This window comes from Strigops habroptila, chromosome 9 (assembly GCF_004027225.2).
Source record: "Strigops habroptila isolate Jane chromosome 9, bStrHab1.2.pri, whole genome shotgun sequence".
Taxonomy (NCBI): Eukaryota; Metazoa; Chordata; class Aves; order Psittaciformes; family Psittacidae; genus Strigops; species Strigops habroptila.
The window spans coordinates 12,942,983-12,955,044 of NC_044285.2; the positions used below are offsets into that span (position 1 = coordinate 12,942,983).

Sequence of the window (12,062 nt, forward strand, 5' to 3'; positions counted from 1 at the left end):
AGACAGCAGGACCAGCCTCACCTCCTGCCTCCTCCCACCCACAGGCTTCCACCTGCTGTACATCCCAAGCCATTTTCACAGCCCAGAGGCTTCATTTCCCTGGAAATACATGCAAAAGGGTGTTTCTGCTTTGTACCCAAACTTGCTTGTACCAGAAGTTGCACACTCTGCATGGGAAAAAGGAAAAAAGAAAGTCATTGGTCACCCCGATGGAATTTTAAAATATCAGACTGGGAAGACAGATCCTGTCCAGGTTTAGCAAATCCCAGCTCAATCATTCCACTACGCTCCTATGGATAAGGAGCGCTAAGAGACTTGGTCACTCAGAAGGTCTGTGGTCCAGCTCCTGTGCCAGCAGGACAGATGCAGTGGTGTGAACCCTTCTCTCTACTATGCTTTGAATTCCTCATTTTCAGATTTGGTGTTATCAAGGTTTCTTTCCTTCCCCCTCTCCTCCCTCCCAACATGCCATTTCTTTCCCCTGTACACAGATAAGCAGTCTGTGGGCTTCCCAGTCCTTGAAAGGGACCAGTTTCCAAAACCCCAATGAGAACAAAGAACGCTTCAGTTTGGTGTTGGTGTGAGCCCAAGGCACAGCTCCATGGCCATGCAGGTGCAGGTCAGAGCACGTGCTGGGCACAGGGAGAAGCTGATGCTTCCAGAGAAAGAGCCATGGCACACGGCCTTGCTGGTTTTTGTTCCCTGCAAGGGGAGTTCCTTGAAAACGTCCTCTTCTTATTACAGTGATTGTCCTTGATCTACGCAGAGTAACTTTGCTCAAGTTGACTCCCATTGTCTCCCTTTAGCCAGAAAATAGACAATCCAATGGCTATTGTTCAACCTGGAGATGTGCCAGAATTGGAAAGGGAAATAGGAAAATGCGTGTTTGCAGCTGTTGTTTAGACTCTGGGCACATCCTGGACATGGTGTGAGTCTTGGAGGAAGTAAAAGTCCTTTCCCATACTGGGCTTACTTAGCAGCAGTGTCACCGTTTGACCAGGATGCACAGGCAGAGCTGTTGAGCTCTTCACTGTCACTGTGGAGGCTGAATCCAGGCCTCCAAGGTCTCTCTTAGTCAATGGATTTGCAAGCAGGAGCAGGGAAATTTGTTGGAAAGTCAAATGCAGTGGATGTATTTCCAAGTCTTCTCATTGTCCACACAAACTGGTGTGACCTAATCCTGAACCAGACTGATGGCCACATAGGCAACCCTGAACTTGAAATTCTGAATCCTGAACTGAATTGATCCAGCTACATTCAGTATCACAAAAGCAAAAGTAGGCAGTACAGAGTTCACATACTGCTGGATATGGGAATGTCATTTGAAGCCCCTGAGAGTAAACAGCACATTGGAAATGCCTTCCAGCATGCTGACAGTGCCAAGGGAATAGAAATTCACTATTTTTAAAGTGATACCAAAAGAACAAAAAAAGCATCCTTTAGCAGGAAAGTGACAGGAAACTTCTAGTGTGCTATCTTCATGTCTCAAAAATTAAACCTACTTATATAAAACTCAATAATGCATCTGTGTGCTGGGGAGTAGCAGGGGAAGATTTTCAATAAGAAATTAAATTTTTGAAGGACTTCAATCTATGACAAATGCCCTATTTCTGACACCTGATAAGTGTGAAGGGGCCCAGAAGTTAAATCCAACAACAAAATAAATCCCATAGGAAATGTCTTTGTCTTGATAGGAACACATCAGCTCTGAGGAATTTGACTTAGGTAACACCTGTATGTCAGATAGTTGGCACAGTTCTAGCAGTGAAAAATGAAGATTTTCTTGCCTTACTGATGTGAACAGTCTCACTGCCTCGGGAATGCGATTAAAAAGTCTACAAAGAACAGCATGGAAGGTGAAAGTCTTTGGGAACCATACATGTTCAGACTGATACATGATATAACAGGGATAAGCTGAGCCATGAAGTGAAAGAGAAGCCTCTACTGAACAGAGCGAGCTATAGAAGTGTGTGATGTGTAATGTGTATTTCGTTGGTTTGAATTCAAAAAATGGTGTTTAACTCATCTGACTAAGCTGCTCATCTACCCATGTAGTTGTTACCTAACCATGCAAAAACCACGGTTTAGAGTCAGGCCATTTGGAAGCTTTAAATAAAATGAACCAGGGTTGGATTAATTTTGAGAATAACATAGTAGTAGGTCAACTAAAAAAGAAAAAATGGTGCCATTTAATAAACAATCAAGGTTTTTGTTTTTCCCTTTTCATAAAATCTAACCATACTGAAGGCAATACTTCTTCAATATATTAGCAATTACTTAAAAAAATTAGAAGTAGTAAATAATTTGTTAAAACAGTATTAGAATTCACTATGCTAAAGGCACATTTAATCTGAAATGGCAGTTCAGTCAGCAGCAGTGGTTAAAGTCTAGGTTCTCTTAGTCTGGTCTCTGCTTTCACATGAGTTTCAAAATGCATCAGCACAGGACAAAAGGCTGTGAAAACGTCCTGCACAGAAGGTGTGGTATGTGGAATATATGGAAAAGCAGTAACAAGTAACTGAACTCCCCTTTGTGATGTTATGATCCAGTAATTATGCATTAACAACTGGCATATAAAAATATTTGTTGCTGTGGCTTCATACTGCCCACCAGCATTCGCTAGAAAGCTGGCCACTTCCAAACCGGCTGCTGTGTCCTCAGCAGCAGTGAGCTTCCAAGTTGCCCAAAACAAGGACAACTTTTTTCTCTGGCTCTTCCCAATGGAGCAAAGGCAAACTGACTCTTGGCTTCATGTATTTTGAGGTAACCACTCTGAAAGTAGTCAGCTTTCTATAGGGCATTACTCTGTGGAGCTGCTACAGAAACATTAATCATCAAGAACTGTGGCAAACCCAGTCAGTACTGCAGTCATAAACCTACCTTCCACACATGGCAAATACACCAGATTGTAGTGATGGGGATGCATGGAAGAAAGTTGGTACTCTTCCATTAGTAAAGACATTGGGGAAAATAGAGGATGTAACAGTGTGTCACAAATTGTCACCTATCTCAAAAGTTAGGTCTTTAAAATAAGTTTTCACTCTTACTAATTCACCAGTTGATCTCTTTTTAAATTGTAGGCTAATTTACTAACACTTCTGTGAGGAGATTAAACCAGCAAACACTGATTGAGTTTCTATGGATTAGCACCAATCTCCAAAGCAAGCAAAAACTAAAGGAAAATGATCATTTAGTCTAAAAGGCAAAGAATTTAAGTAGGATGATCTCAACACCGGGAATCAGCAATTTCTAATTCTGTTACCCCTCAAGATAAGTTGGTTTTGGAGAAATTACAAAGATTGGCAGATGAAAATGCATCTGTGCATCTGCTGGACTGAAATTAGGAGTTGCACGTGCAAATCAGGACGTTGCAAAAAGAAAATATACACCACATTATGCACATGCATCCACAAACATGCACACAAGTGTGGCAAGGATATATTGTGCATTTCGATATAAGCCAAAGCATACCCAGAGGTCTGAAAAAATCCATTAAAAAAAGGATACAATTCCCCTACCCATGTGTATTTCACTGCTAGTGCAGAGAGCTCTCTGTGTTGTGAATATTTGTTTGTAAATCTTTTACAAAATAAATATGAAGCAGCAAGCTAAAGCCAGATCTACCAGAAAGCCCAAAATCCTACTGCAAGTGCTAATAGAAAGCCTAGCAGGCTGTTAGGTACTGACACAATTCTTCCTGAAGTCTCAACCTGCTTCCACCTAGCAGCTGTTCTGGTTGGAAAGAGTTTAACTTCCATTATGCGAATAATAAGGAGAAAGTTGCAGGAACTGTAAATAACAAACATCCAGTTTCCTGCAATTCTAGCATACATTTATCATGTCATGCAAAAATTTACTGGACAAATAGCTATTTCTAGGCTGTTGGCCAAGAAGGACCTGAACAAAGCAGCAATTTCAAAGTCAGGAGAAGCATGTAAACCAGGAAGGGACTGTCTTTTGTTTTGTGGTCATTGCATTTAAATTTCCTCCTAAACAATGTAACACATGAGAATGTGCTTCATCAGCCAGGGAACTGTACACACACACCACCTACAGCCATCAAATCAGTGCTCTCATCTGCCTGCAAAGCGGTGTTTGGTAAACACCGCTAGTTAAACCTTTTAGCATTCACGCAGAGATCATTTAATCTGACACTCAAATAAAACAAACTATTGGACCCTACTCAATAGTGGTAGAGACCACTTCTGGGGAGGAAACAGGAAAGGATGTCTTCTCCAACTGATAATGCACAATGGTTCAGAAAGATAAAATAAAACTATTCCAAGTTGGAGTATAATCAGGACAACAAAATTCTTAAGTTTACAAAGGAGGTTTGGAGACCAGCTCTTCAGTAGCCACATGGATTCATGACCTTAGTTTTGTATTTCATCTAAAAAACCCCACTGTGATCTCTCTAGAACAGTGCTCCCTACCAGGAGAGTAGGATATCACCTCACCAGTAATTGCTGGTGATTAAAAAGTCTCCAACATCATCCCTTCTTCATGCAGGTATTCTGGTGGGACCTACTGGTCAGATTAACAGGTTTGCTAATCTCCCCATTACCACCTTCTTCTGGCGATGCACACATATGGTGACAGAAGACGCTCCACTGCTGTGCACCCTTTTCCTACCTTATCTTCATTGTAGCCACTTCCAGCTCTCACCCAAGTATTGCACATGGCAGAGGAGACAACATGGTCTCCGTATTAAACATGGGCCATGAAGGAGTTCTGACAGCACTTCACTTGTGTCTAGGTTTTATTGAGACAGACTAGATGAACTTCATATCTGCTAATCATTAGTGAATGAAGTTCATTGCAGTGGTTTCATCTTTTTTGTTTGTTAAGTTCTGCTAAAGGTCATGGGAAACACCCAAGATCGTAGGCCAAGCAGACCTGCACACATATACCTCAGAGCAGAGTTTAGACAGGCAGGTAACATTTGCACAGCTGAGGAATGTGGTACCCTAGGGGGAAAAGCTCATGGGCATTTTACAATCAAGAATCATAAAAAGTGTCCTTGAACCCCAGGACCACCTCTATTGCAGGCTCATAGAAACACACGTCTGCAGAGCTTTTTTTCCTTGGCAGTCTGCAGGCATAGCAATGCTTATTTGCTGTCCAGAAAAATCCAACATAACAGACCATAAATACATCCAACCCCCATTTTTGTAGTCTTTCCACATTCTCGCTGATAAAATCAATAACGTACCATTTCCACACATAGCGAGCAGTAGCTGAGTTGTTCTGATTTGATGTAAACAGGCCTAAGGGGCTTCTCTTTGGAGCACTTGTCACATGGGCCAAATACATCTGCTAAAAAGGTCTGGTCCATCTTTGCGGTTTGAAAGAGCTGAAAGAGATAGAGAAGAAGGAAGGAGTGCATTCCAGTCCAGCACAAAGCTTCCCATGACTGCTCTGCTAGCTAATGCAGCCTAGACTGAATATAGACATCTGTAGGCTGGATAATCTCTCTGTGACTAATCTCTGAAGCTTGAACTGTCAGTATATGCAAGACACTAACACGCTCTGCAGATTATATTTCTATGAAGAAAAATACAAAGCAAAATATATATATTGTGTTATAATGTGTACTGATTATACATGGTTATAATGTGCACATGGATTCACTACATGCAGGAAATGACTCTTAGTTTTTAACTACTGTCAGCAGACAGTAGCCAGAAACATCTAACAGCAGCTGGATTTGTGAGAAATCTGCACTGATCAATACTGATTTTCCACTGTGTTATTAAACAGTCAATATTATTCATTATTTTTAAAGCTGAAAAAACAACCTAGGAGTCAGTCAGCAGCTACAAAAATATGAACAATGTGCTGCTTGAACAGAAATTGGTGCTTCAAGCACACTGAAAGCTGGGTCATTATGAACCCACTTTTGTTCTCAAGCCAGGCAGCTCTAGGATCAAAGCACTACCATCAACAGAGATTCAAAAACAACTTCAGAGTCAAAACCAAACAAGAATAATACTGTACTGTCATTTTTCTCTGTACATTTTTCACAGGGAAAATGGGACCTTTCACCACTTCTAAATGAAAGCTTTTAACATTATTTAGACATGTACATAAATAATGAGTTTATGTGTAACAACTAGAAGAAGCTATCGCAAGAGAGATTTAAAGGGAGCAAAAGAAATTCAATGAGCTATGCAGAATTTAAAATTTGTTTGGCTGAACATTATACAACCCAAAATGTATTCCATGCACCTCCTGCATTCTCCTGCTTATTCTTATATATATTTCAGTGGACTATTTGAACAGTGAGATGATAAACTCAGAACTCTTGCCCACACTCAAGTCGGTAAGTTTTGCTGTTGTTTCCAGGAGATGCATAACTTCATCCCAAAATGTGTGGGAAGCAGTCTACCCTGAAAGGAACTACAGCACATTAACCTGAAATTTGCTTTCAGTCAGCTACACGCAGTTGAGGAGGTTTATATTCCATTTGATGAAAAACAGCAAATATGTCCTGAAGTTTTTAATGCATTTTTTTGCAAACAATGAGCCTGAGACCACAAGCTGCCATCCTTTCAGGGAGTTTTACTATGCTAGTATTGCTCATAGCTTTAAAGTGACTCCAACACCAGGGCTCAGTTCCGTTAGATTATTTAAACTGGACATTTACAAACGAATAACCTGAATAACAGGTTATTCAGTTCGAATAAGGTCTTAGAATTAGTCATTCCCACCAAGGCCAACTCAGGTGATAAAATCACAGATTTATACACTTGGTGTGAAGCCTCAAGACACAATGCCAACTAGACTGTGGGAGGAAAACCTTCATTTCAGAAGTGTAAAATGAAGATATTACAGGGAATCTTACATGCCATCCTATTTGAATAAAATATCATTACTGCTTCTAAGGACTTTAGACAAGGACTTGTTAGGCTTGGAATTAGATGGGCAGAATTAATCTTTGATAAAGTGTGAGAATTTGCTGGAGTAACATATAGGGTGAATCTGTGAATACTGCTCAGTATTTTACCTCAGATGAGATTATGACATTACAAGATTTTGCTACAAGAGATGCCATCAAAACTTCCAAATAATTAAAAAGCAGTTTTATACCTGAGATTGATTGCAATAATGATGGATTTGTACACTATTTTATAAAGACATAAACTATTTAAACCAAAAAAAGTCTGAAAAGATTACAATTTCTTGCATTGCAGCCGGAAATTTTAAACTTACTGGTTTTTAAAGTTACAGTAGAAATGTAAAACTGATGTCACGGTGAAACATTAAGAAATATGCTACTTAGAAATTCTGTGCAATGAATCTTGTTGATAAATATCCAAAATTACCCACCTTTTCAAGCAGCAAGAACCTGGAGATTCTCAAGATGACTAAATGAGCCGTGTGCAACTGCTAACACAGAAAGGCAACCTTCCCATTAAGTCTACTTAAAGGGTATTTAAAGCTCAGCCTCTACAGTTGTAACACCTCAGGTCAGTCACATACTGATGATTATAGTTTAAAGGCTTTATTTTAACTGCCCTCTTTCAGAATAAAGAATGAAGAACATAAACTATTAGGCACACTAGATCTTACCTTACTGTTCCATACAGCAGCAATTTTTGGATGGTTTCCAAATGTTAAAGTTTAAACGTACTGGGGAGGTGATGACGACTGATTTTTCAAACTATAAAGTTGATGTTCAGACAAATAGCACTGTCAATGTTAAGTTTATCTTGTATTCTTAATGAAATTTAAAAGTCAAACAAACTGATCAGTGTCTGTGCTGGTTCTTCCTTGGATATACTTTTACTATTCACCTGTTTTAAGACAATAGATTTAAAATCAATAAGATAAAAAATTGCTGCTTTTTTGCATGCTTTGAAAATTTTCTGGGAAATTTATGCAAATATGCCAAAGATCACATCCAGTCTTGAGACTCTACTGAAGTCACTGTCATTGTGCCATTATATGTTTGCATTTGATAGGCAAGAGGATTAGAGACAAAATGAGAAAAAAGGGGAAGGAAAAAAAAAAGTCTCCAGCAAAGACTTTGGTAGAAGTAACCTGTCCTAATCTTTTTTTATTAGAATATTATGGGAACACAGGACTGAAAGGGACCCGTGTATGCCACTGAGTCCTGTGCCCAGAAACTGCAGGAGTTGCATGTCTAAACACATCCAGCGATGCCAACAGCACCTTACGCATCTTGCCATAAGGCATTTCAGTGCTTTCCCATTCAATAGGGATCATCATTCGACATCTTCCCAGTTGAATGAAATAGCCTTCTCCTTTACTATCATTCTAGGAATGTTAATCTTAGTCTAAAACTGCTCCTTATATTTAGAAGAATTACAGATAAACAGAATTTTGTACCTACACTCTGGTTGAAGGTGTCAGCAAAAGTAAGTTTCTGAGCACGTACAGTAGACACTGATCATCTTGAACTTTCTTTTAAAAATACATTTTCTTGTTTGCTTACACTGTGTTAATAGCAATCTTCACACAAACCTCCCAAAGTAACCTTGCATCAAATTGTTAGAACATTTTTCCTTGATTGACAATTTTTGTCATAATGACATACATGCCTTCTGATGCTTCTGTGTGATGTAGACGTAAGAGTGGGCTGTGGTTTTACTCATACTGTCCCCGGTAACAGACATACAGGTCCAATAACTGTAAAAAAAGGCTATATATAAATTAAAGCAACAAAACTTGCTTGCAGGAAAATATTTACAGAAATTCATGAGAAGCCAGGACAGCATAGCATTCTGACAGGAAGATACACCATTGCAAAGAAATAGATGTTTATGGTGCAATACAAAACTGACAGTATTCACTGATATTCACACAGTTACAAGTTTCAAATGATCCAATACTGAAAACATAACTATTGCATCACTCAAAACACTACAAACTGGTTTAAAAGCTACTTTATTTAACAGATAAAATTACTAGTCTACCTACGTCTGCAATATTTTTGTACAGTTTTTATTGTTATTCAACAAAACACAGATTTTTTTTCCATCATATATTTTGAATATATCTCTGTGAATATCACCATGAATATTTCACTGTACATAGTAAACACCAAGAATACTAAATAACAAGAATCATTCCTTTATATTTACAGATTGTTCTGTGAAATTAAACAAGCAGTACTAATACTGTGTAATAAAATCAATTGTTCCTTTCTGTAATATTCAAATCAACTAAATTAATTAGAATACTTCAATATTCCAAACCTTTAGTGCTCAATTTTAAAAACTATGTCTAATAGAGTAGCCAGAAATCTAGCATTATTTACTGAGGAATTCCTAAAGAGAGTCATCACTGTGTTGAGGTGAATGCTGTTTCTCCATTTGCTCTGACAGGGTCCAGTACTAAATAAAGTTACTGTTTGCTGCCTTCTGACTACAGGGAGAAGCTGGACAAAGCAAAAAGGGGACCACACTTCTGCTTCTGAGGATCCCACAATTGAAATGAAATAAAGATGAAATGGAAGGAATTAATCTTGGTTTATCAGTAACACCAGACCACAGTACCTGCATTCACTCCTACTCAGTGTCTGGACTGGAGGAGGAAAACCAGCAAAAAAGAAAAGGGAGAAAGATGATGTGCACATGTGTGCATACTGTGTATATTCTGAAATACACTGCCCTAGAGAAGGAACCAAACCAGGAGATGACTCCTGGTTTTTTAGAGAACAAGTTTGTAATTCAAACCTGGATCATAACATGAATTCCTTATCTGACTTTTCTATTATAATGACTGAAAAAATGAAAATCCAGACTTGTCACTGCCAAGAACAAAATTGAAACCTGTCTTCAAAAAGAGCACCTGAGTCCTTCCCCTGGCTGAAAAGCTGCAGTGCAAGCATTCAGTAAGCCAAGCCAGCATGCCTACAAAGAGACAATGTGCGTTTGTAATTCTCTTAGATTGGTCCGAGTTCCCCAGTTTCAATGTAGCTATTTATATTGATTTTTTTATACAATTGTGGAAGGACCTTCCCTTCCCTCCTACTACAGTCTTCTGGAAGAACTGTTAGAAAAGACTTCTTTTATGAAAGGAATAAAGGCACAAGTAGTATAGAAGGGTAAAAACTACTGTAAACCAGATCCAGTGTATCAAGGCAATGAATAGAATTACCGTGGGGAAAAAAAATCTCTTGTTACAGGAAACAAAGGCAAGGAAAATGGTAAGGTAATAACATTTATCACGTCTTCCCCTCTGACTGGTGCTGCGAGAACACCAATGGAAACTTGTCAGATAAACGCTTTTCTTGTCAGGTTTGGGCTAAGAAACTGTATGGTTAGCTTTGTGTCCAGTTGATGATATAAAGTAATCACTGTAGGACTGTAGTGCAGGGAGACAAGTAAAAAGAGAGAGAAGGAATTCACAAGCTCAAATTATTCCTGCTTTGAAGTTTTGACTCAGGAACAAGTTTTTAACAGTTTAATTCACTGCAAGCTACAATGCTATCCACCAGGCGGAACCATGGAAGTCTGCCTGTCTTCATATAGTCTCTGAGGAAATACCAATGCATTGGTTTTACTAAACCCTTGTAAGAAAGCCAAGTTTGAAGCTGCTGGGGACTTGTATCAGTTCCAAGGCATGTGGAGAGGGGGTGAAAGGAAACATCACTTGAAAGAGATATTTGGTATCGAGCATCAACTGTGGAGCATCCTCACGATTGTTTAGCATAGCCTGAAATTATAAAGAAAGGGTAAGGAAATATTGTATTTAAGAATCGAAGCATTGTTTGCTTCCCTTTGCTAATTTTGCTTTCACACAATGTTAAGGAGAGTTGTTTTAATCAGTTCCGAATGTGTAGAAGCTGAGCAGCTTAGTAATAATATGATATAAAGGTCAAGTGTAATTACATAGCATCAAAAACTGTGTATGACATATCCTGTAACTTCAATATGAGAAATAACAGTGGTAGCTCTTACCTGGACTTTACGAACAAATGATGGAGTCACTCTTTTCTCAAAATCATCTATTGGAGTGTATGAGTTGAGGATCTTAACTATCTGTTCAAAGTAAAAAACCTATTTTAGTATGTCACAAAAAATGCAAAGACAAAAAGAAGAAAGCATTAACATCTTTATTAATATTTAATTAAAGTTTCAATAAAGAGTTTTACAGTAGAAAATTTTGCCTAGTCACCAAATGAGCTGTTACATGTATGATGATTGCTATGCCTCATTTCCAGAGGCGTCAGCAGGATCAAGAAGAGGTAGAAAAAGCTGAATCGATTAAGGGAAACAACAACAAAAAAAGCCTGTGACAAAGTAAAGAAAATACATTGTGGAATAAAAACACAGGATAGAACAAAGCAGGCAAGTATTCACCAATGCTAACAATCAGGAATAAGGAGTTAAAAATTCAGTCTAACAAGTGGTGATGTGGAATGCTGAGGAATGCTGTTTATCAAATGAAAGGCCAATAACTCTTTGCAGCAAATTATTTTAGATAGCTAAGATTCTGCAACTTGTGCTGCCAGAAGAAAACAGATGGTTCATTACCTGCACAGTAGAAAGAGATGTGCAGTGTTCACATATTTCCTTGGCATCATCATCTGTGATCTTTTTGACCTGAAGGAGCCAGGCTGCCTGAGATAGAGGCTCCAAAGTTTCTTTGGCATTGCTGCTTTGAAGATTCTTGTCCTTAAGCCATTCTTCCAAGTAGCTGATATTACATCTGGTTTAAACCACAAGCAGACAACAGAAATGTCAAGTTCCCCGTAACAAGCAAGTTACATTAAAGATTTCTAAGGAAGGAATGCTCCTTTAAGGCAGTGTTCAAATTCATATATTTTAAGTTACAAACCATGTGAGTAGATCATAAAAATAATACAATAAATAGCTTGCTGATCTAAAAGTTTAATCCCTTGTATATTTCAATTATTTTTAGATTTTTATTTCTCAATAATAATAGAAAGCAAGTTACTAGTTTAGATGTTGTTTACAGAAAACCACTAGTATCTCTTGGCACTGCCTATTACACTGTAGCACTATAGCACTTTAAAATATGCATTTACAACTGAGCTTGTACAGGAAATGAGAGCAATCTTTGCACATTGC

The 12,062-nt window shown here is 38.5% G+C and overlaps 1 protein-coding gene across 1 annotated transcript in view; it reads right to left on the reverse strand.

The window, feature by feature from the left end:
- Positions 1-8,665: 8,665 nt before the first annotated feature.
- Positions 8,666-12,062, reverse strand: part of MYO5C (myosin VC) — a 35,404-nt gene continuing 32,007 nt past the window's right edge. The window contains exons 39-41 of the mRNA XM_030498733.1: positions 11,505-11,679; positions 10,929-11,009; positions 8,666-10,683 (exon numbers count right to left, since the gene is read on the reverse strand). Coding sequence (XP_030354593.1) covers positions 10,531-10,683; positions 10,929-11,009; positions 11,505-11,679 — 409 coding nt within the window. The 3' untranslated portion in view covers positions 8,666-10,530. The remainder of the gene's footprint in view (positions 10,684-10,928; positions 11,010-11,504; positions 11,680-12,062) is intronic.